We start from the raw sequence: 22,097 nt of genomic DNA, 5'->3' as shown, positions 1-22,097 counted from the left end.
CATGACGAGCTGGGCTGCCGGTGTGAGGGGAGGGATTTGTTGGCGGCAGCGGCGGGGCTTCGCCCGGGCCCGCCACTCCCTCCTCGGCGCTAGCCACCGTTCCGGCTCCAACGCCTCCCCTCATGAGCTGGCGCCGCTCCCTCTGGAGCACATTAGCAGGTGGGTGCGTCGCTTTTCGGGGTCCCCCGTTCTCTGAGCGGTGTCTCACTAAAAGGCGCACCCCCCGCTCCCGTGACTCTTCACCTGGGTTCCTTTTCTTGGTTTTTGACTCTCCTAGAGGACGCTGCGGTCCTTGACTGCTCTCCTCCCTCCGTCTATTGAGTACGACCCCTAGCTTGCCAACCTCCAGGTGAGTCCTGGAGATCTGGACTTACAACTGATTTCTAGGCCATGCAGATCAGTTCCCCTATGGCAGCTTTGGGGGTTGGACTCTATGGCATTATACCCTGCTGAGGTCCCTCCTCTGTCCAAACCCCTCCTTCCGCAGGCTCCACCCCCAAATCTCCAGGAATCGCACAACCTGGAGTTGGCAACTACCCCAGTCCCAACCCAGTGTGTCCAGGTCCTAGCCTGGTGCTGTCGTCCCGATATCCCACTCTCTGCCCTAGTTGTCAGGGCATTGGTGCATTGGACTCTTGCAAGAATGATGCATGGCATTCCTATTGGGCTGCCTAGAATTTCCTTTCTGTTCGATATTCCGCAGCCACCGGGGCCTCTGGAGAGGCAGCTTTCATTTTCCATTTCATTCTTGTGTGTGGTCTTAGCGAGGGCCAGCCTGGCTCTGTAATTCGGGGACAACTCTAGTGGAGTTTCTCCTGCCTACCTGCTACAACCGCAGTCATCTCTGTTCAGGTTTGCCCGCTTTGTACAATTGCTTTTAAATACTGACTTCTTAGGGTGGTGTTTTCTTTTGTTTTAGCTGCTGTTCTTTTGCGCAAGCAAAAAAACCTGTGCAGTGAACGAATCGCATTTGTATACACACTTGTATAAATGTGTCGCTTTGCATTCTGTCAACCTTGTTTTTTTCTGTCATCTCTGTCAACCTGTGCTTTTTCCCTAAAAGTTAATATTTTAAAAATCCTGGGTGGGTGAATTGATCAATTTTTTTTGCCTGGTTAAATGGCAACTCCTACCTCTCTCCCTTCACCTTCCTGAGCTGGCAGCCCAGGAGTAAATGTGGAGTGTAGGATGAAAAGCACAAGGAGTAACAGGACTTAGACGTAGGCTACTGGGCAGCTGGATCGGGGCCGTCTCTGATCGTCATCTGATCCTGTTTTTTGATGTAGCAAGATAAAATTAAGAGTGGCTGTCTTTCAAAGCAAAATTAAACAGGAAGTAAGAAACACCATAAAGACTAATAAAATGTATTCCTACATAAGCTATTGTGAGTCAAAAGTTTTTAAGAATGTTTATGTATCACCATCTTGCCATTCTTGTAGAGCTGTGATATCCAGTAGGGGAACAGCTTGCATTTGCTGAGTCTCTTTAAACTGGGTTTGCCAGAGGGAATTACAGCATGTGCTCTGAACAGACAGCAAGCTGAAATCTGGGAGGAAGCAAACTGCTTTCCCCCCCTCCCCCTAAGGCTGCAGGTTTTTAAATAGTATACCTGTACAGGTTTTTCCATGCAAAATATTGTCTTTTAAAAGGCACAGCCATTCAAGATACTGAGCTTGAACCGCTGCGTAATTCATCTGAGGTGCCTGGTGCCTGCCCTTGGGATTTTTAAAGCCACGTGCTTATCCACAAGTCTGGTAATCTGAGCAGGATGACTTTTTCATTTCCCTGTGATTCTCCATTAAGCGCTACATGCAAGCAACCGAAGCAGGAAATATCTAATTACAGCAGCCCTCCACTGGGGAATTCATGTGCTGCACTCCTTAGGAGCTCCTTTCCTTCTTTATAAGCATGAGTTGTCTTGTAGGGCAAAAAGAACCTCATGCTTGGCTGGATGCCCTCGGAGCTGGTTCAAGTAGCTGAACATCCACAGTATCTTTTAGAATATAAGATTTTCCAGTACCTTTAGAATCTTATGTCCAAGATCCAGAGATCGTGGAATTCTAGATGGAAATTCCACATCCTGAGTCAGAGCTGATGAGGAATTCCCCTTAACGTCAAAGACACAAATCAGGGGTAAATGATCACTAAGAATCTGATCTCCAACTGTAAAGCCAGAGACATGTGACCTAAAAAAAGGGGAGACTAAAATATAGTAAATAACAGTACAGCCCCTTGTAGAAATATATGTATATGTATACTCATATGATTTGTCAAAGCTTGTCAGACCAGCCAAATTTTACAGAATTGGGTGCAAATCTGTGCTAGCTTCAAGCCTGCAGGATTTGACAAAGTGTCCTTAGAGCATCTCATTGAGGGAGTAAATAAAAACAACAAGGCATCCTGATCAAGACGCAAATTACTAAAAAGAGACGAGATATCGTTACCAACTCTTGCGTTAAAATCTCCAGCTAAGATTATTTCTACACAGGGGAATTCTTGTTCTAGCTGTTCAAGATAGGCAGCCAGACTACTCCAATAGGAGGACAAAATAGACCTATCAGAAGAAGGTGGAATATAAATATTTAATATTATTAAAGAAGAACTTCCACAATTTATCATAATGGCTTGAGCAATAGGAGGGCAGCCTGGGAGATTAGGAGAATTTAAAGCAAGACTCAAGGAGACAAGGATGGTTAGGCCTGCATGAGGGCGTCCTCTGCTACTAGCCTTAGATGCTGGAAAGGAGTAGGATCTAAATCCCTCAAGAAATAAAGGAGTTTGGGCCCAAGTCTCCTGGAGAAGGACATTATCAAAAGTTTTAAGATATTCTATGAAGTCATGGTTTTTGGCCTTATTTCTCCACCCTGCTATATTCCAGGAGACAAATTTAATTGGCATATTAGATCTCCTTCATAGTTACAGCAGCAATGCTATGTATAATTAGAGATTTGTGAGTGATGACTTAGTTCAAATCAGTATAGGATTCAATTCCCAGACCCCTAGGTCTCACACAATCCTTCTGGGTCTTATTGTCAGTATGATGTAAGCTTTTACAGTGGAGTGGGATTTGAACCTAGTTTGCCCTGGTCTAGTCCGCTTAACTATATTAGTGCCATCTAGCTGCAGAGCTTCTAATGCACCTCAGCCGTTGTGTGTGTAATTTCACTGTGATGTGAAATGTTTTGAACATTCAACATGCTATATAAATGCGACTTCTGTATGAACATCCTGGGGAGCTGAAAAACAAGAAACGGTCTTCTTTATACCATCATTGGTGTTCATGTTTTCAGGGCATCCATGAGGCCTAGAAACTTGCTGCTTAAAACTGTGGGATGTGGAATTAATATCTTGTAATGGGGGGAAATGCTGTAGAAGCTGTGATCTTAATTCAAAGCTGGCAGTGATTGTGTGGTGTCATGAGAGTTCATCAGAATAGGAAGTGCATAAAGAGCTGCCCAGCTCAGTGCATGCCCCCTGGATGATCAAAATGTGCAACCCACCTGCAGTTGTGTGGCACGAAGAACAGGCATGCTAAGTCACCTGTGGAATGAGAGCAGGTACAACACCTTTTCCAAAGTCATTGCTAGCCAACATGAGAGGAAATTCCTTTCTCATCCCAGATGTGATGAATAGTCCAACTTGTTCCAAGCTCATCCACTGGACATTTGGGCAGCACTTGTGTCATCGAGTTGCAACCGACTTATGGCGACCCCAGCAAGGGGCTTTCAAGGCAAGGGAGAAGCAGAGATGGTTTGCCAGTGGCAACACTTGATGCTTCCTAACATCCCGTCCCTGGCTATGCCAATCGATGCCCCAAGGAGAGGGCAGAACACTCCCTGGCCCTCCTGCACTTCAGTCATGGCATCTAAGTAGTAAAGAGTCCAGTAGCACCTTTAAGACTAGCCAGCTTTATTGCAGCATAACCTTTCGAGAACCACAGCTCTCTTTCCCGATGCATCTGACGGCTAACTCCTCTAGGTAGACATCCCAAAGGGTCCTTCATTAATTATCTAGCTATTTCTTGAGTCCTGGAGAGATGGTTGCAGAATTTGGTAGCGCTAATAGTTTTTAAAGAATGTCCCACCATAATCAGTTTTACGCCTACTCATTTCCATGGGATGTCCTTGCTCATAAACTGAAAATTGTAAAGCTCTTCTGAAATCCTGTTTAAACAGGGGAGGGGGCCAGTGGCTCAGCACAAGGCCAGTGCATGGAAAGTCCCAGGTTCAATGCCCAGCAGCTCCGTTTCAAAGGCTCTCGCTTAGATGAATTAAACCAGTAGAGCTGCTTCTAGTGAGAGTTGATGACACTCGGATAACTGGACTCACAGGCTGTCCCCACCACTAGATTCTTCCCAGCTTGCTCCCAGCCGCCAGAAGCCCTCCAAAGGAGCAGTCCACTGGCCATTTTCCCAGTAAGCTTCCCGCACCTGCTTTAGGAACCCAGAGCTTTCCTCTTGCGAATTGCCCGTCTCATGAGTTCATTTCAGCTAGCAAAGATGCTGTTTTTCACACCTTGCCTGCCCTTTTGATTCCAGAAGACTGGACAAGGTGAGTCCGAAAAAAGGGATACGCTATAAATAGAAATAGGACAGGTGATTAGAAGTGTCTCCGCGAGAAACCTTCCTTGCAGTGACAAGAGAGCCGCCTGCTAATCTTCTTTTCTCCAGACGCCAAGCCTCCGTGCTGAGCAGAACTTCTGTTGATCTCTTCCAGTGTTAATCCGCTGCCTTCCTTGCTCTCACTCCAGTATAATTTCTATTGAATAGGTGAATAGATTTGGTTGCCCTCCTGATGCTGCATACAATTCTTGCTCTCCCCTTTTTACTTTTGCTCTGTACTGCAGAAAGCTTGGCTACAAAACGGGTGCGGACTTGGCTTATGGCAGCTGGATCAGGCAATGGTGAAGTCTATCCGGGAGAAATTAAGTAAAAACAACAAATGCTCTTAAAATGCACACAGAGAGTTTTTTTCACTTCCCACCAGCTAGCGGCTAAGTGATTGGGTTGCGAATCAGCACTCTGCAGGTTCGAATCCCTCTCCTGCCATGAGCTCAGCAAGTGGCCTTGGGGAAGCCTCCCCTCTCTGCCCCAGCTCCCCAGCTGTAATGTGGGATAATAATGACACTGACTCGGTTCGCCACTCTGAGTATGGCACTAATCTGTCCAGAAGGGTGGTATATAAGCACACTACTATTGTTGTTAACAACTAGGTGTTGCAAATGACTAACTTTGATATGAATGGGTAAGGGGGCTGGTAATTGACTGAATTTGCAAAGCTGCAGCACCGCAAACCTGAGTTTATCCTGACTTTTCTTTTGGCAGTGGGGAGGGCCAAGCAAACATCCTAGTCCTATCACATTGCTTATAGATGCTTATTCCTGCTGATTGCATTAACTTATACCATGTAATCCACCTCCAGATGCAAAGCCTGGCCTCTCAGTGAGAAAGGCAGGCTACTAAAATACCGTAAAATAAACCCTTGCCTGTTCAAGAACTGGTAACTCATTGCAGCATCAAAGCCGCTCTGGTGTAGTAGCTAGACTGAATTCTAGGAAACTCGGCTCGTGCTCCTCGCTCTGCTCACTTGGTGATGTTGGACCGGTCACTCAACCTGGCCTACCTCACAGGGTGGTTGTAAAGATATAACAGTTGGGGGAAATCATGTACCTTGTCCAGAGCGCCTTGAAGGAAGATGGGCTAAAAATGGGGAGAAAGAAAATTGTACCGGCTTTGGAGACCTGGAACTTACGCCTGCCTTGCTGCCCTCTTTTGACTGAATCCTGGCTCTTCCACTTGAATGTCAGCATGTTTATTGCAGGATGCTAATTTTTTGTTTGTTTTCAGCCCTTTGGGCTCTGGGTCTGTCGGTTGTAACACCTTGTATTTTAAGGTAGCCTTTGCTTCAACAAGGGAGGTGCGCTTTGTAGGGGGAGACACGGCCGAAGCTTTAAGCTGTTCAAGAAAGCCGGAGGGAGGGGGGAAGAACGGGCAGAAGGCAGCGAGGGATTTGGGGGACTGCTTCTCATTGGCTGGCTCAAGGCGAAGGATCTGTAATTAAACCTTCAGATGCTTGCAGATAGTCAGGACTTCAGCTTGCTCTGACTTTCACTTCCCTCCCTGAACGATCAGCTTGTTGCTTGCAAAAATCAAACTGGGTTGAGATCTTGCATTTTAAAGGGTGCCCTTAGCTGCAAGAGGTAAGGGTGGAAAAGTTTGGAAATGCTGCAAGGATGTTTGTGCCCAGCACTAGCCACCATTTCTGCTTTGCAAGAAATGGCAGGGGCTCTTTTTCCCTTCCGGGGATCTTTTGGTGCCCTGTGCCTTATTAAAAGGGACTCTTCTGTAGATCTTTGACTGGGAGGGAGGGTCCTTCACTGCTGGTACTAATGCCAAATTTTTTTTTTTTTTTTTAAAAAAACTAAGTTTTCAGTTGTTCATTTTTATGTAGTTCTTCATATAATCTTCCCTTTGTGAGAATAAGGCCAGAAAAACTTGCTTAGAATCAGGGGGTAGTCTGAGATGCAGAAGGGCTGTTAAGATGGCATAGATGGGAAACGATTCCTGAACGAGGGGGGGGGGGAGGAGAGTGCAGGGAAGCTAACAGAATTCTTTGCTTTGGTCTCCATTGCAGAAAATACAGAGCAGGTCTTCATATCTGAACTTGGGTTTTTTCCACCTCTAGGAAGGGCTGCAGAACCGAGTCAAATAGAGAGAGAAAAATGGAGAGTCCAGTGGCAGCATAAAGACTAAACTTTCATGAGTCATTTGGCGGAAATGAGCTTTGACTCAAAAAAAGCTGAGGCTGGAATACATTTTTGGTTAGACTGACTTGGCTCCCTTCTGATATTAAGTAGAGACGACAGTTCTGTGGCTAATTGACAGCTTTCAGACTGGCCGCTGTGTCTGGCTGCCCAAGAGTTCTTAAAGAGCTCAAACACGCCGGTGTCGAGGAACCCTCAAGCACAGCTGTCTGGGTTCTGATCACGTCCAGGTTAGATTATGTTAATGTGCTCTGCGTGGGGCTCCTTTGAAAACAGTTCAGAAACCTCAATTGGTCCAAAATGCAGCAGCCAGACTGCTGTCAGGGGTTGGGTACAGGGATCGTATCACCCCTGGGCACTGGTTACCAATCAGTTTCTGGGCACGATTCAGAGTGCTGGTTAAGGCCCTCAACAGCTTATCTTGCTAACATTTCTAAGCATAATCTTAGAGCGTCCTTTACTCTACTGCGATTTCAATCCATGCCCTCGGCAATATTGTCTGGACGTTATTCTCAAACTCCTATAGCCCAAAGGGTCTGTACCTGCGTGGATCTCACATGCTAGAGGATTTACCTCTTTTTATCCTTAATTTGCCCTTTATATTCTGACCCCAGATCAAAGTTTCTGAAGGGATTTTTATCTGGTCTAAGCTTATACACAGCCGCAGAGAAAAACTCATTTTTCTTTCTGATGTTGACGTGTACGTTTCGTACAGAGTTTCACTTTTTACCTTTGCTGCTATGAAGATAAGGTCTAATGCAGCAGAGAAAGAGGGTGTTGCCTGAACTCGCAGTGAACTTATTGATTGATGGTTTTCATCTGTATTGTATATAGTTGTATTGTATCTAATTTTTATCTTATTTAATAGGGGTTTTGTAATTTTGTGACGGCCTATGGCTATACACAATAAACTCTGAACCTTTAAGGCCCTCAACAGTTTGGGGCCAAAGTACTTGGAGGACAGTCTCCTTCTGGACTGGCCTGCTTGCCAGTTAAGATTGGCCTCTCAAGCCCTGCTTTCTTTAGAGATGAGGTGGGTGGCAAGTAGGGACAGGGCATTTTCTGGGATGGCACCTGACCTCTGGAATGCTGTTTTCCTTGAGGCTGACCTGGCACCTATTTTTCTTTCTTTTAGGTGCCAGGCCAAAACACATGGTTTTTTTTTTTAATTAGGGGTTTTAAATTACCAGCTTTCTAAGGGTCTGCTTCTATTTTATGGCTAATTTCTATACTGCTCATGTCCAACGGCTTGTCTTCAATATTGTGATTTTTAATTGTAAGCTGCCCGGAACACGACTGTGAAGAGGCGGCATAGAAATATTCTAGATAAATAAATCATGGGCAGCTTGTCATTAAGCTGGGCTCCTTGTTGACGACTGGAAAGTTGCAGATGCAACTCTGACTTTTAACAAGGCAAGACAGCAAAGCCAGATACTGTGGTTCGGCTGTCTGTAAGATGTGGCTTTTAAATTTGCGTTTGGTGCCGGTATGTCTTCACCACAGGAACCTGAAATAGATGTTTCTAAGGTGGTGTGGTAGCTTTTACATCTTTGCTTCTGTTGCTTTATTGCAAGAAGAAAAACCCTTTTTCTGCATGAAGGTCTCTGGAAGGCAGCCTGCCTCTGAGTATAGGCTAAGCTGTAAAATATAGATTGGCCAGGGACTAAAATCCCTTCTGTGCGATAGTGTGAAGACTCCTTGGATGCCTTCCATCATTGTTCTGTGCCTTGCTTATTTTGGAAATACAAATCTTACAACCTGAGCAGGTAAGTAATTAACAGTGAAATTAACACCTTCTATTTCTTTATGGCACAAGAAACTTTGGGACCAGTACTATATGGAAAAAAATTACCGACCAAATTGCTCAGCTAAATACAGAACATGTCCAATATAGCTTTGTAGAAACGTGGTTTCTGTTATTGAATTATATGGCTGATTTGAATACACATCCAGGCAAAGCTTATCCAATTGACACCTTTATTCTGTAAAACTATAATACTTGTATATAAATGCAGAGAAGTTAGCCGTGTTAGTCTGTGGTAGCAAAATCAAAAAGAGTCCAGTAGCACCTTTAAGACTAACCGATTTTATTTTAGCATAAGCTTTCGAGAATCAAGTTCTCTTCGTCAGAAGAAATTGATATGCTAGGGCACTTCCTATTCCATAGGTGGTATAATTGCTATTATTGCTGCATAGTTAATTGTATTCAGATCCCATCAGTTTAAATCTACCCCAGTTCTTGTTACTATATGTTGTTATGATTTTGTTGGTTGTTTAAACTGTTATGTTTTTTATTGTTGGGGGGGGAGTTTAAAAACCCCAGTGAAATCCTAAGCAAAGTTACTCCAGTCTAACCCCATTGAAATCAATGCGCTTAGACTGGAGTAAATCTTCTTAGGATTTTACTGTAGGATGTGCATATTAAAACAGAATATTTATGTTTACTTACATTGCCATGTTCTGCTCCCAGGATCCAAATTGTGTAAGAATGTGACATCTGTGTTAGTTTTATATTGGTCGCTGTGTTAGCCTGCAGTAGAACAGCAAGATTTGAATCCAGTGGCACCTTAGAGACCAACAAGATTTTCAGGGTGGAAGCTTTGGAGCGTAGAACAGCAAGATTTGAGTCCAGTAGCAACCTTAAGAGACCCACAAGATTTTTAAGGTGTCAGCTTTCAAGAGTCAGAGCTTCCTTCTTCAGATATCTGTGTTAGTTTTTAAAATAACCCCTCCTAGGAGCTCAGCATAGCATACTTTATTCTGTCCTCCTTAAAACAATTCTGTGAGATAGGTTAGGCAGAGCGACTGAGCAGATGTCACCTAGCAAGTTTCATGGCGGAGCCGGGATTTGAACCTTGGGCACTGATACAGCAAGAGCTACAGCAGTGTAGTGGCCAGAGCTTTGACCAACTTTCAGCTCTGTTGTGAGTTCCTTAGGACCCTCTGATCTCTTAGAGCTAAGCTACAAGAGACGAATTACATGAGGAGGAGCACGTGAAGGGAGTCGCAGCGGTAGCCGGGAAGCTGAGTTTTAAAAGAGATCGGAAGGCTTGGTCAGTTTCTCTACAGAGCCAGCAAAGATGGCTCCTCAGAGGGTTTGTTAATTTCCTCTTGGCCTCCTGAAGGCTCTGTTGGGTTCACCTCCCCTTCCAGGAGGCAAAGAGGAAATTAGCAAACCCTCTGAGGAGAGATCTTTGCTGGCTCTGTAGAGAGGGGAAATTGACAAAGCCTTCCGATCTCTTTTAAAACTCATCTTCCTGTTCTAAGAGAGTCTTTGCAGACTGGGCAGACTCCTCTATCCCTTTTATTTTCATTCATCCCCAGCTTGGAGAAACGGTTTCTTCGTCCCTAAGCCCAGCACTTGGTTGTGTTGCCAAACAGTCGCTGCGCTGCCTGCTGCCCAGCTTGGTATGTCTCCTATTCCTCCTGGACCTTTGCTTTCAAACCAGTTAAGCAAGGCAGCCTTTGTTCCCATCCTTGCTGTGGTGTGCTAGTCATGGAAATGGACCTGAGGGGAGGGTGGAGATTGGGGCAATGGCAGCTGATGTCACTGGTGCCTGTGTAAAGCAGGAGAAAGCCCTGATGTTCCCTCTTTGCAGTTTCTAGAGAGCTGGGGCATGGACCAGAGAGGATTCTCCCTTACAGGTATCCCTTCCAAGCCCTTTCCTTCCCTTTCTGCATTAAGGACCTCTCTCGCTAGCCTGTGGTTTGAGAGATGGACAGGCTTGGATCAGAGTAGAACGTTACTGCAGGAGATGTATTGTCGAAGGCTTTCACGGCTGGAGAACGATGGTTGTTGTGGGTTTTCCGGGCTGTATTGCCGTGGTCTTGGCATTGTAGTTCCTGACGTTTCACCAGCAGCTGTGGCTGGCATCTTCAGAGACAACACTTCTTCAGAGACAACACTGGACAACACTTCCAACTACTTTGTCAGACTGCACAGGGAAGCCATTGAAATTCACAAGCATAAGCAAAACTTCAACAGGAAAGAAGAAACTTTAAGAATGAACAGAGCATGGTTTCCAGTTCTGAAAAACACCAGGCTAACAAAACACTCTATACCCGACAATAGCCCTGCAGAGAAGATTAGCACATCAAGCCCCAATCCATATGCAAAAGAACCTCCTCAGGATACAGTGAAGCCTCCCGCCATTAGCGTTCCACACCCTGGGAAACTCTTACAGGATGACTCAGCTCAACCCCACCCCTCCTGAGTAGATACAAATGACCTGCCAACATCTTTTCCACACTGTGACACTGAGAGATCTCTGTCTTTCGGTGCTACACCTCTGAAGATGCCAGCCACAGCTGCTGGCGAAACGTCAGGAACTACAATGCCAAGACCACGGCAATACAGCCCGGAAAACCCACAACAACCATTACTGCAGGAGCTTATGAAGAATGCACATTCCTGACAAAGAAACCATTTGCTTTTCTCTCCTCCCCCCTGCCCCCCCCAGTGATGACGGGACCAAGGCCAGTAGTTCTGAGCGGACCTTCCGGTGCAGGGAAGAGCACTTTGCTGAAGAAACTGATGAAGGATTACGAGAACGTCTTTGGCTTCAGCGTGTCCCGTGAGTGAGTCAGTTTCTACAAATGTGCTGGAAGCTCAGTGTGTTGGCATCCACGTCCTTGAAGGGAGGGGGCGGTGGGGCCTCGAACTGCCCCCCCCAAGAAGCCATCTCTACCCATAACGAAATTCTTGCAATTATGCAGCAATGCACTGCAATATAAGCCTTCTGCATTTCAAATACTAAGCTTGTCTGAGAGGTACGTAGTAGCTACGCGGTAGTTGCAAATTTGCGATTTGCCATTTCACTTTGTGACCCCGTGGCTCAGCTGTGTGATGCAGCGTAACGCTTTGTCGCATGCCCTTAATTTTGGTGCTCAAAAGAAAAACGAGTGACGCAGAGCTTGGTAAGCTGGGGAAGGGGACGAGCGAGAATAACACACTAGTCAGCGCTTGGTTGGTACCAGGGGTTATTTTGTAGAAAAAGAGCAGGAGGAACTCATTAGCATAACTCATTAGCATATGCCATGTCTCTTGCCATCACCAGACGTGTGCCATTAGTATAACTGATTTGCATATGCCACACCCCCTGACATCACCTATTCTGGCTGTTTTGGACCCAATCCTGGCCATTCAGGGCCGAAATTTGGCCCAAAATGGCAAAAAGGGGCTGAAAATGGCCGAAAAGGGGCCCAAAATGGTCAGGATCGGGCCGCTGCTGAACAGGAGAGTGATCCAACACCCGTCAGAGGCTCGATCCGGGCCGTTTCGGCCCCAATCCAGGACGAAACGGGCGCAAAATAGCCGAGAGTCAGGTGGGCGGGGCCACCTGTCATGTGACCTCTTTGGGGAACTGCCGGAACTGCATTCCTGCGTGTTCCCCCTCGAAATGAGCCCTGGTTGGTACAACTGTACCATATCCAGCCTGTATTCCCACCACAGAGCCATTGTAGCCATGTTATATTGTGTTATATTTTGCAGGAGATGCGTCACCCAGCGTTCACGTATTCTGCCATTTGCAGTGATCCCAGGAATGGACCCTTCCCCTCATGAAAAGTGGCTACTGCCCCCTTTTTAGAGGGATTTGGGCATGACCCCCCCCCCCCGCCCAGTACACTGTGCCTCCATTACACTCCCAAGATGTCGCTTCCACCCAGTTGCCCCTCAAGAAGTTGGCTTTTCTGTCCTGCTTTCTCTCTCTCCCTCCACAGTATCAGCTTTTTACAACTGAAAGGGGGCCTGTGTCTTTCTGCCATCCGGGCCTGTGTTTTCCACCTCGCTTCCTTTGGGTGGCAGCTTTAAAAATCCAGGACTGATGCCAGCCCTGACTGACCTACACTGTTTTTTGAAAGAAATCAGTTTTGGGTTAGGCAGAGAAGAACTTGTTTAGAGAACTGCAGAAAAGGGACGTATGGGGGGGTTTGATCTGTGGATAGGTGTGCTGGCCATTTCCTTAAAAGCACAACCTTTATTTTAAACAAAATGCATGTGTTGCTTTCAGATACCACAAGGAAACCAAGAGCTGGAGAAGTGAATGGGAAAGGTCAGTATTGAAATGTAGGAATCATAGAATCGTAGGGTTGGAAGGGACCGCCAGGGTCATCTAGTCCAACCCCCTGCACAATGCAGGAAATTCACAACTGCCTCCCCCCGCACACCCCCAGTGATCCCCTGCTCCATGCCCAGAAGATGGCAAAACACCATCAAGATCCCTAGCCAAACTGGCCTGGAGAAAATTACTTCCTGACCCCAAGGAGATGGAATCCATAGCATAGGGCTCCAGCTGCCTCATTGAATAAGGCCAGCAAGCATCTTGTTGTGAGATGGTGAGGGAGCAGGGCATGTATTTTACTGTTTATTGCATTTTGTCCCCCACTCCTCAAGGAGGCCAGAGAAAAGCCCTTCTCCAGTTTATCCTCACAACAACCCCGTGAGGTAGGTAGGTTGGTGCCAGAGTTGTCCAAAATCCTCAGAGTTGACACGGATCTCTGCAGGCCTAGTCCAACAATCTAGCCACTGCTCTGCCTAGGCTGTACACTCTGCTCAGTAGGGTGGAGGAGGCAACTTGCCTGTTCTTGTGAGTTTTGCAAGATACTGATTTAGGACTGGATAAAGGTGGGGATATTTTGCCACAAGGACTTGCACATCCTCGGAGCCCTGACTCATTTTTCTCTCTTCAAGTGATGGTTAGAAATGACTTTCTCAAGCTCTCAGCCTAACCTACCTCACAGGGCTGTTGTGTGGGTGAAGAGGAAGAGAGAACCGCATATCTTTGGCGGGACTCTAATCTGGAAAACCAGGTTTGATTCCCCACTCCTCCACTTGTATCCGTCACAGTTTCCTGGTGCTCTCTCAGCCCCACCCACCTCACAAGGTGATTGTTGTGGGGATAATAATAACACACTTTGTAAACCACTCTGAGTGGGCGTTAAGTTGTCCTGAAGGGTGGTATATAAATCGAATGTTGTTGTTATTGTTATTAAGGGGAGAAACCCTGGGATGGGGTGGATGGCGTCATGGATTATTTTGTAAATGGGTAAGGAGTTTTCTTGTGGCAGATCCAAGAGAAAGTAAGAAAAGTTCTTCTGATTGTGCACCTTCAGAACAGTTTGGCATGTCTGTGTGCTGCCATAGGTCCTAGCACATAAATGTGCAGAACATCACTTCTCTCTCCCTCCCTCTTACATATAGATTACCATTTTGTGACCAGAGAAAAGATGCAGGAGGAAATTGACACCGGAGGGTTTGTTGAACATGCGGAGTTTTCGGGGAACATGTACGGCACAAGGTATGTAATTGGATTTAAGATGGGAGTTGAAGAATTTCACACGGAGGTTTTTTTTTTAAACTAGTATAGATATAACTCTGTAACCACATGGTCTAGAATTTTTTGTTTTAGTTAAAAGCTAGGAATCCCATCCAGAACTACCATGTACGCGTCCTCCAGATCTGGATTGAGAAAAGCCCCCCACCCACTTGAATTGAACAGTGTGTCCTAAAGAGTTCGGTGTGTAGCAGTGCTCGTTGGACAATATAGATCTCTTCAGTTTTCTAGGCTGTTAGCACTACAGTCTGTTGTGCTTAGAGCTACTTCATTCCATGCTACGGACAGTTGTTTATTCCCCCAGGTACTGACAGGTAGAGAAGGATCTACTCGGCACTTCCCCAATCTTAAGCACTCCCATCACCAAAGACCAATAATCCATTTTTGATCCAAGAATGCACATTGTATGGGGTAGGGAGGTGTTGTTTGGGAACTGGTGGGTGCAGTATTTTTGAGGAGGGCGGCAGGGCTTGAGCCTGGGTGGTGCCGGCTGATGTGATGTCACTGCATGGCTGGAAAAAAATCTACTCTTTACCTGTATTTTTTGAAGGCTGCTTTGCCTTGTTCCAACCTCCCCCTGGCATTTTTAATGGTTTTGCCCAAATGGCGCATGTGCTGGCCGTCACAGCCGTGCACTGTTTTTAGAGGCCCTTGATGGATTGCTTCGGCACGCTGACAGCTTCAGGCTGCCAGTCCTCATGCGTCCCGTGTGCATCGAAACCTCTTCCTAGACCCTGCCTTCCTCCTGTGAGCATTAACGCCCTCCCTCCTTCTCCCTCCCTCCCAGTAAAGCTGCTATACAGGCCGTCCAGGCGCAGAACCGGATCTGCATCTTGGACATCGACATGCAGGGTGTGAAGAGCATCAAGAAGACAGACCTCAACCCCATCTACGTCTCCATCCAGCCTCCGTCCATTGAAACCTTGGTGAGTGGGTGGCTTGGGGTCACGATGCAATTCAACGTAGTTGTAATAAATGTAGGGATACTCCAGCATACAGGATGTTTTTTCATCAGCCAGCGACAAGAGCACCCTCTTCCAAGGTACTTACGAAGGAGAAGGAATCTAAGAGGGATTAGATGAAGATGGGTAACCGTATTAGTCTGTAGCAGTAGAAAAGAGCAAGAGTCCAATAGCACCTATAAGACTAACAAACTTTGTGCTAGGGTATGAGCTTTTGTGAGTCACAGCTCACTTCTTCAGATATCTGAAGAATATATGAAGATATCTCACTTCTTCTTGGTATCTGAAGAAGCGAGCTGTGACTCACAAGAGCTCAGACCCTACCACAAATTTTGTTAGTCTTATAGGTGCTACTGGATTCTTGCTCCTTTCTACTGCTAAGAGGGACTGTATAACATAAGAACAGCCTTGCCAGACCAGACCGATGCTCTGTATAGTCCAGCTTCCTATTACATGAGCTTTGTCGGCTGTGGCCTTCAGCAGATCTGGCGATTGCTACTTCTGCACTAAGATATCTGGGAAATTGAGAGTGGGTTCCTCGTTTTTCCTTCAGTAGTAGAGGAGCCCTAAAATGGGAATTGTTACGAGCCTGGTTTCGTACACTATAATGATCTGCAGCGGGGGTGGGGGAGAACTTCCCGGAGTGGCCATTATCTGGAATGGCCTTTAAAGGGGGGCGGGGGGGGGGCGGGTTAGACTTATTTGTGGAGATCGGGAGTTCCATTTGCAGTAAGCGGCTAGGTTCAAAGGCAGGGAACCTCTGGCTATCAGTTGCTGGGAGCATGAAATGGGAAGGGCTGCTGCCTTTGTGACGTGCTTTTCTTCTCAAAGGCATCTAGCTGACCACCATAGACGGCCCCGTAGGCTGATCCAACAAGCCTCTTCCGATGAATTCCTGGAACTTGGATGATAGCTTCCTTCTAGTCCATATCTGAGACAGAAAGAGTGATATGCTGTGTTTTATTCATTTGTTTGTTTGTTTGTTTCAACTTTTATTCCACCCTCCCCGCACAGGCTGGCTCAGGGCGGATTACACTCTATAAAACATTTCAATAAAACTTATGTATAACAATTTAAAACAACAGTATCAACAATATAATAAATATTGAAAGTCAAGATTTTGAAGGACGTTCCATTTCTAGTCCGGAAAAGACGTTTTAAGTATAAAAAGTTTGCAGCTCTTCTGAGGGACCATGGAATAAAGTACAAATGGTTATTCCCGGAAGGAATATGGTTTAGATATAAAGATCAGGCCTATAAGATACTATCAGAAGATCAACTAAAGGATTTTGAGGATAAAAACCCGGAATTCTGCTGCACCGAGAACGAAGAAAAGGAGAAGCCGGAGGGGGGGGGGAGGAGGAGGAGAGCACCGCAACAGCGGTTGCACAGAGAGAATTGCGTCCGGGACCTAGAAGGGGGAGGAAAGTTTAATCAGAATTTGAAATGCTTATTCTCTGTATGATTAACCACTCCATCATTATCCTATGGAGCTATTTTTGTATTATGACAGTATGAAGGGAAAACATTGAAGTGTAGTGTTTAGTGTTTAGTGTTTGTAGGTTATCCCCCCCCTTTTTCTTTTTCCTTCCCTTTTGTCCCTTTCCTTTTCCTTTTCCTTGTGATAGTCTTGTGCAGTGTTGTGTAGTGTTTTGTAGTTTGAAAAATAAAAAATTTATAAAAAAAAACAATATAATAAATATTTAAAAAATACAAAAAGGCAGCACAGAAATAGTCAATCAAACTGCCACTCAAGCGTCACTTAAAAGTTAATTAAAAAGTTAAGATGGTGGATGCTTCTAGTAGGGAGGGACTTGTTCTCATCTGTTCGGCTGGTGGGGGCCCAGCTCAGCCGCAACCGTAGGCCTGGCGGAACAGCTCCGTCTTACAGGCCCAACGGAAGGATAACAAATCCTGCCGGGCCCTGGTCTCTTTAGACAGAGCGTTCCACCAGGTTGGATCCAGGTTGCCTTTTTATTTTTCTTTTAATTAAAAACCTTTCTGATTGAATATCTGGCTCACTTTATTTCAACAGCTTGCTAAGGGAATAATCCCCATAAACATTGGTGAAGAATCCCATTACCCCCCTCACTTATCCTTTTCATAATCAGAATGAAAAAGGTTCTCCTTCCACTTTCCTGGCTTTCCGCAACGGATGCAAAACCAAATTATTCAAAAAGGCTTTTTACTCAGATAGGAGGGAAGTATTGGAGGGAGGGGTCTCAGATGCTTTGCTAATGAGTTAGGGACCGTAGACTTCACCACTATGCTGCTTACATATTATCCGTTGCTTTAAATATGTACTCCTATATTCTACCTGTGCTTCATGTTGTCTAATGTCAGTCCTAGAACTGATTATGTTCTGTTTCAGCATTTCTTCAACTCTGTATTGGATCCTTGCTTTGTAAACTTGCATTTGTTTACTCTGTGTCATCGTTTATGGAAATGTCCTTGACACTGTATGCAAGTGTCCTTGATACTGATTGTACTCATCTCACATTGTAATCCACCTTGAGTCTCCATGAGAAAGGCGGACTATAAAAGATAAATAAATAAAATATTGATAAAAACCCTCTGCTGGTTCATACGGTGTAGAATGTGTACCAGCTTGCAAAATTTCCCAATTAGGGCCCACATAAGGGTAGTAATAATTCCATAGGGAACCTTTGGATATGATAATCCTTCTACTTTTACATTACAAACATTTAAAAAAGGGTTCTGAAAAAGGAATCATATTTTAGCCCATATTTCCCTTCCTCGTAATACCTATATAAAAACTAGTCTGCTCACAGCAAGCTTATGAAGTCCCTGTGACTTTATTCCAAGTGCGTTAGACTTATTTGAGTGGCATTGAAGTGCATGGAAATGTACTCTGTGATATGTTGTCATCATATCTGTGGTTCTTCCACAGCCTAGAAGTCCCTGTTGCAGGACAGAGCATTTAGAGGCAAAAGCGGTGGGATGTGTGGCAACTTTCCAAACCAAGGTCAAGAATGAAGCAATTTCTTTTCTTTTTCTTTCTCTTCTGCGGGCTTTAGGAAAAAAGGCTACGAGAGAGGCAGACGGAAACGGAGGAAAGCTTGCAGAAGCGACTGAATGCAGCTTGTGTAGACATGGAACTTAGTGAGTTCTTTGGGGTTGCTCTTTATGTGGGTAATAAGATAAGCTTGGATAAGGGCCATCTTTATATTTTATTTTTTAAAACTTTTCTCACAATTCGTGCTGAATACATTTACAACAGGAAGGGGAAGAGCTTACAGGGCTTTAGAATGTCTTCTAGGTCTCTCAGAAGTGGTTTGAAATTGTCTTAGGAGACCAGACAGACAGTACGGTGTAGTGGTTAAAGTGTTCGATTAGGATCCGGGTTCTACTTGTGGAGTGTCCTGGAGCCACTTGCTTTCATCTTCACCAGCCTCATAGTTGGATGTCTATCCCAAGTTGTGGGATAATGTCATTTGTTAATGGGTTTGAAGAGTAACCCAATATAACCTTTCCATACCGAATAATCACTAGTTTTCTTCTAGCAAACATGTGTCCACAGTAAATATGTACCATGTTAGTAGGGCAGTAAAGCTCCAACTGATCCTTATATATGTCATAGAAGGATAGAATATCATTTCTAGTTTCCATTTAAATTTATCAGTATCTTCGGTCAGGATTTAGAAGTTAGCAAAGTTTATCAAACCTGTCCGTTTTATGGACTCGGCTAAGCCATACATCTGATTGTACTCAGTCCACTTGATTCAATCATAGAATCATCATAGAATCATAGAGTTGGAAGGGGCCATACAGACCATCTAGTCCAACCCCCTGCCCAGTGCAGGATCAGCCTAAAGCATCTCTGACAAGTATTCATCCAGCCTCTTCTTGAAAACTGCCAGTGAAGGGGAGCTCACCCCACCTCCCTAGGCAGCTGATTCCACCTTTGAACTACTCTGACCTTGAAAAAGTTTTTCCTAATATCCAGCCAGTACCTTTCTGCATGTAATTTAAGCCCGTTGCTTCGAGTCCTACCCTCTGCTGCCAAGTGGAACAGCTCCTTGCCCTCCTCCAAATGACAGCCTTTCAAATACTTAAAGAGAGCAATCATGTCCCACTCAATCTCCTCTTCTCCAAACTAAACATTCCCAAGGCCCTCAGCCTTTCCTCGTAGGGCTCAGTCTCCAGACCCCTGATCATCCTCATCGCTCTCCTCTGCACCCTCTCGATTTTGACCACATCCTTTTTGAAGTGAGGCCTCCAGAACTGCACACAATACTCCCGGTGCGGCCTGACCAAGGCTGTTCAGTTCACCTTCTTCCCCTGGAGAATGCAGCATAGTTCATTGGGAAGAGAAGAAGGGAGGCTGCCTACCCCTTGCTTGGCCAGTGACTGGGCAGGCCGAGTCCAAGATGTCCAGGGCAGAGGGGAGAGGGAGCCTTGGGTTCAAATCCTCACCCTCTCATGAAGCTTACTGGGAGACCTTGGGCCAGCGACAGAGTCTCCCTAAGCAATCTTGTGAGGAGGCGTTGGGATGGTTGAAGGTCTAAAAAGATCCCTTGGTGGACTGAGTGTGTCTTTTAAGATCACCTAAATGCTGTTTTTGTCGGGGTGGGGTTCTTAATTTGCCAGGTAAGGAGCCCGGCCTTTTCGACTTGATCATTGTTAACGATGATTTAGACAAAGCGTATTCGGAACTGAAGAAGATTCTCGCAGAGGTGAGTTTGCGGAGCTCAAAAGAGCTTTCCTCTGGTCTAAGAGGCTCTACAGAAGGTCGGAAAAAGGTACCAGCATAAGGTGGAATAGGCCTGTGGCATAAAGCTCTCCGGGGGGGGGGCATATACCTGTTTAATGAGACAGCAAGCCCAGCTTTCTCAATGGCTCCAAGCACGCATTATTGAGTTCTTTCTTTGATGGGACTCAAAATCAGTGTCACGCTGAGCACACTGATGATACAAACGGAAGAGATTCCCACCTCTGCACAAATGAGAAGAAGATTCTCGCAGAGGTGAGGTTTGCAGAGCTCAAAAGATTTTTCCCCTGTCCCAAGAGGCTCTACAGAAGGCGCCTTGTGTCGGAAGAAGGTACCACCGTGGGTGAAATGGGTCTGTGAGGTCCAACCCTTTGGGGGCACGTCCGTTTAATGAGACGGCAAGCCCAGCTTTCTCAGAGGCTCCAAGCGAGCACCAGAGAGTTTTCTCCTTGAAGGGGATCAAAATCAGAGTCGCGCTGAGCACTGATGATACAAATGGAAGGGATTCCCACCTCCCCACGAAGTGGGGGGATTACTGAGGGGAGGGGCTCGTTTCTTATTCATGGCCTAGGAGTGCGTTGGCTAGATCGCTTGCTTTAAATCCTGTGGAAAGCCTTTTCCCCTTAGCCAAAGCAATTTCCCACTTCCCTCCCCAAAGCTATTTCTCCATGGACTGTTTCGCTGTTCCTGCTTTCACGTGTGGGTTGTGATTTGGTCGTCTCAGTTCTGCAAGCAGTTGCTGAGACGGATGCATTGGGGGCTGTATGATCTTCCACTCCTTTTGCTGTGGGACAGCGATTCAGACAACGAGGCCCCTTTTAACTCTTGTAGACTTAAGTTGCTATTTGAACTGATAATTATAATCTTTCCTTCCTCTGCTCGTAGGAAATCCAGAAGGCACAGGGATGCAAGAAGTCCTGAGTGACCACAGTACAGATGCTTGAACCTTGTATAGACCATTCCTGATGTCTTTCACTGCTTGTTAAGCTGCACAAGAGAGAAAGAGACCCACATTCCTTTTTAGCCCCATTCTCCTTCTCCCTCCTCCCCCCAGCCATGGAATTGTTCTAGGGCACTTTCTATTAAAGAAAAAAATACCTAACCAACCAATTGACGCTTTTATTATTTCTGATGTGTGTGTATGTTTATATGCAATTGAGAGAAAGCAGCAGACAGGTGACTGACGAAAGCTTCAGAATTCAACAACCCGTCGGCAGAACAATTTTGCGTGTGCGCAATTGCGTTGTGGGCTGCAGTGTTTGAGATGCATAGCTCACACCTGCTTCCCTTCAGGCAGAGCCGAAAAGACGGTTGTTCACTACGTGCTCGAGTCATGCACGCAGACACACACACGTTTGCACACATTTCTGCCGCTGCCTATCGCTTTTCTTGGACCTGGCAGTTTCAGGATCAAAGTGTGCAGTAGAAAACATTCCCTCTTATGCTTTTGTCCAGGAAAATTTGGGACTGTGCAGTGGTGATGTGGAAGAGTTTTCTCCACCTGAGACCCTGCAGGGCTGCTGCCAATTTGAGTAGACCGAATTAACCTCAATAGACCGTATTGCTGGTCTGCTTCAGTATTAGGCAGTTTTGTGTGTGATGCGCTCTGGACCGATGGCTGTGGTGAGCTGAGATTGGAACCCAGATAATCACTTAGAGAACTAGGTGATTGTTTGAGTTACATGTTCTCTAGAACCCTATTTCCTAAGCAGTAGAAAAGAGCAAGAGTCCAGTAGCCCTTATAAGACTAACAACATTTGTGGTAGGGTATGAGTTTTCGTGAGTCACAGCTCGCTTCTTCAGATATCTGAAGAAGTGAGCTGTGACTCACGAAAGCTCATACCCTATCTGAAGAAGTGAGCTGTGACTCACGAAAGCTCATACCCTATCTGAAGAAGTGAGCTGTGACTCACGAAAGCTTATATTCTATCTGAAGAAGTGAGCTGTGACTCCCGAAAAGTCATACCCTATCTCAAGAAGAAGTGAACTGTCACTAACGAAAGGTCATACCCTCTCTGAAGATGTGAGCTGTCACTCATGAAAGCTCATACCCTATCTAAAAAAGTGAGCTGTGACTCCCAGAGCTCATATTCTATCTGAAGAAGTGAGCTGTGACTTCCGCAAGCTCATACCCTACCACGAATTTTGTTAGTCTTATAGGTGCTAGTGGATTCTTGCTCTTTTCTGCTGCTACAGACAGATTAAAACGGCACTTTGACTCATTTCCTAATAATTTGAGCTTTAGGTTGCATGAAAGCCCTGCTGCAGCCGACGAGGAAGGACTGGATACCATGGGGAACTGCTCTG

At 45.7% G+C, this 22,097-nt stretch overlaps 1 protein-coding gene across 7 annotated transcripts; it reads left to right on the top strand.

The window, feature by feature from the left end:
- The first annotated feature begins 35 nt into the window (after positions 1 to 35).
- On the top strand, positions 36 to 20,900 carry GUK1 (guanylate kinase 1). Of its 7 annotated transcripts, none has more exons than XM_054991431.1 (9): positions 36 to 159; positions 10,087 to 10,170; positions 11,223 to 11,336; positions 12,774 to 12,815; positions 13,964 to 14,060; positions 14,884 to 15,022; positions 18,097 to 18,181; positions 19,670 to 19,755; positions 20,676 to 20,900. In XM_054991431.1, the coding sequence occupies exons 1-9, from the start codon at positions 123 to 125 to the stop codon at positions 20,709 to 20,711; spliced, it is 720 nt and encodes a 239-aa protein (XP_054847406.1). In that variant the 5' UTR covers positions 36 to 122; the 3' UTR covers positions 20,712 to 20,900. The 7 variants fall into 7 exon arrangements, with proteins under 7 accessions (XP_054847406.1, XP_054847407.1, XP_054847409.1 ...); XM_054991435.1 differs by lacking the exon at positions 36 to 159 and adding an exon at positions 685 to 852; XM_054991432.1 differs by lacking the exon at positions 10,087 to 10,170.
- The last annotated feature ends 1,197 nt before the right edge of the window (positions 20,901 to 22,097 follow it).

Source organism: Eublepharis macularius, chromosome 11 (assembly GCF_028583425.1).
Source record: "Eublepharis macularius isolate TG4126 chromosome 11, MPM_Emac_v1.0, whole genome shotgun sequence".
Taxonomy (NCBI): Eukaryota; Metazoa; Chordata; class Lepidosauria; order Squamata; family Eublepharidae; genus Eublepharis; species Eublepharis macularius.
This window is presented reverse-complemented; position numbering and strand designations above follow the sequence as displayed.

Bases quoted from the DNA above. Each gene is read 5' to 3' on its own strand.
- GUK1 (XM_054991431.1), top strand. From the start codon at position 123: ATGAGCTGGCGCCGCTCCCTCTGGAGCACATTAGCAG. The intron at 160-10,086 runs GTGGGTGCGTCG...ATTCATCCCCAG, and splicing joins CCTCTGGAGCACATTAGCAG to CTTGGAGAAACGGTTTCTTC. The intron at 15,023-18,096 runs GTGAGTGGGTGG...TGCGGGCTTTAG, and splicing joins CTCCGTCCATTGAAACCTTG to GAAAAAAGGCTACGAGAGAG.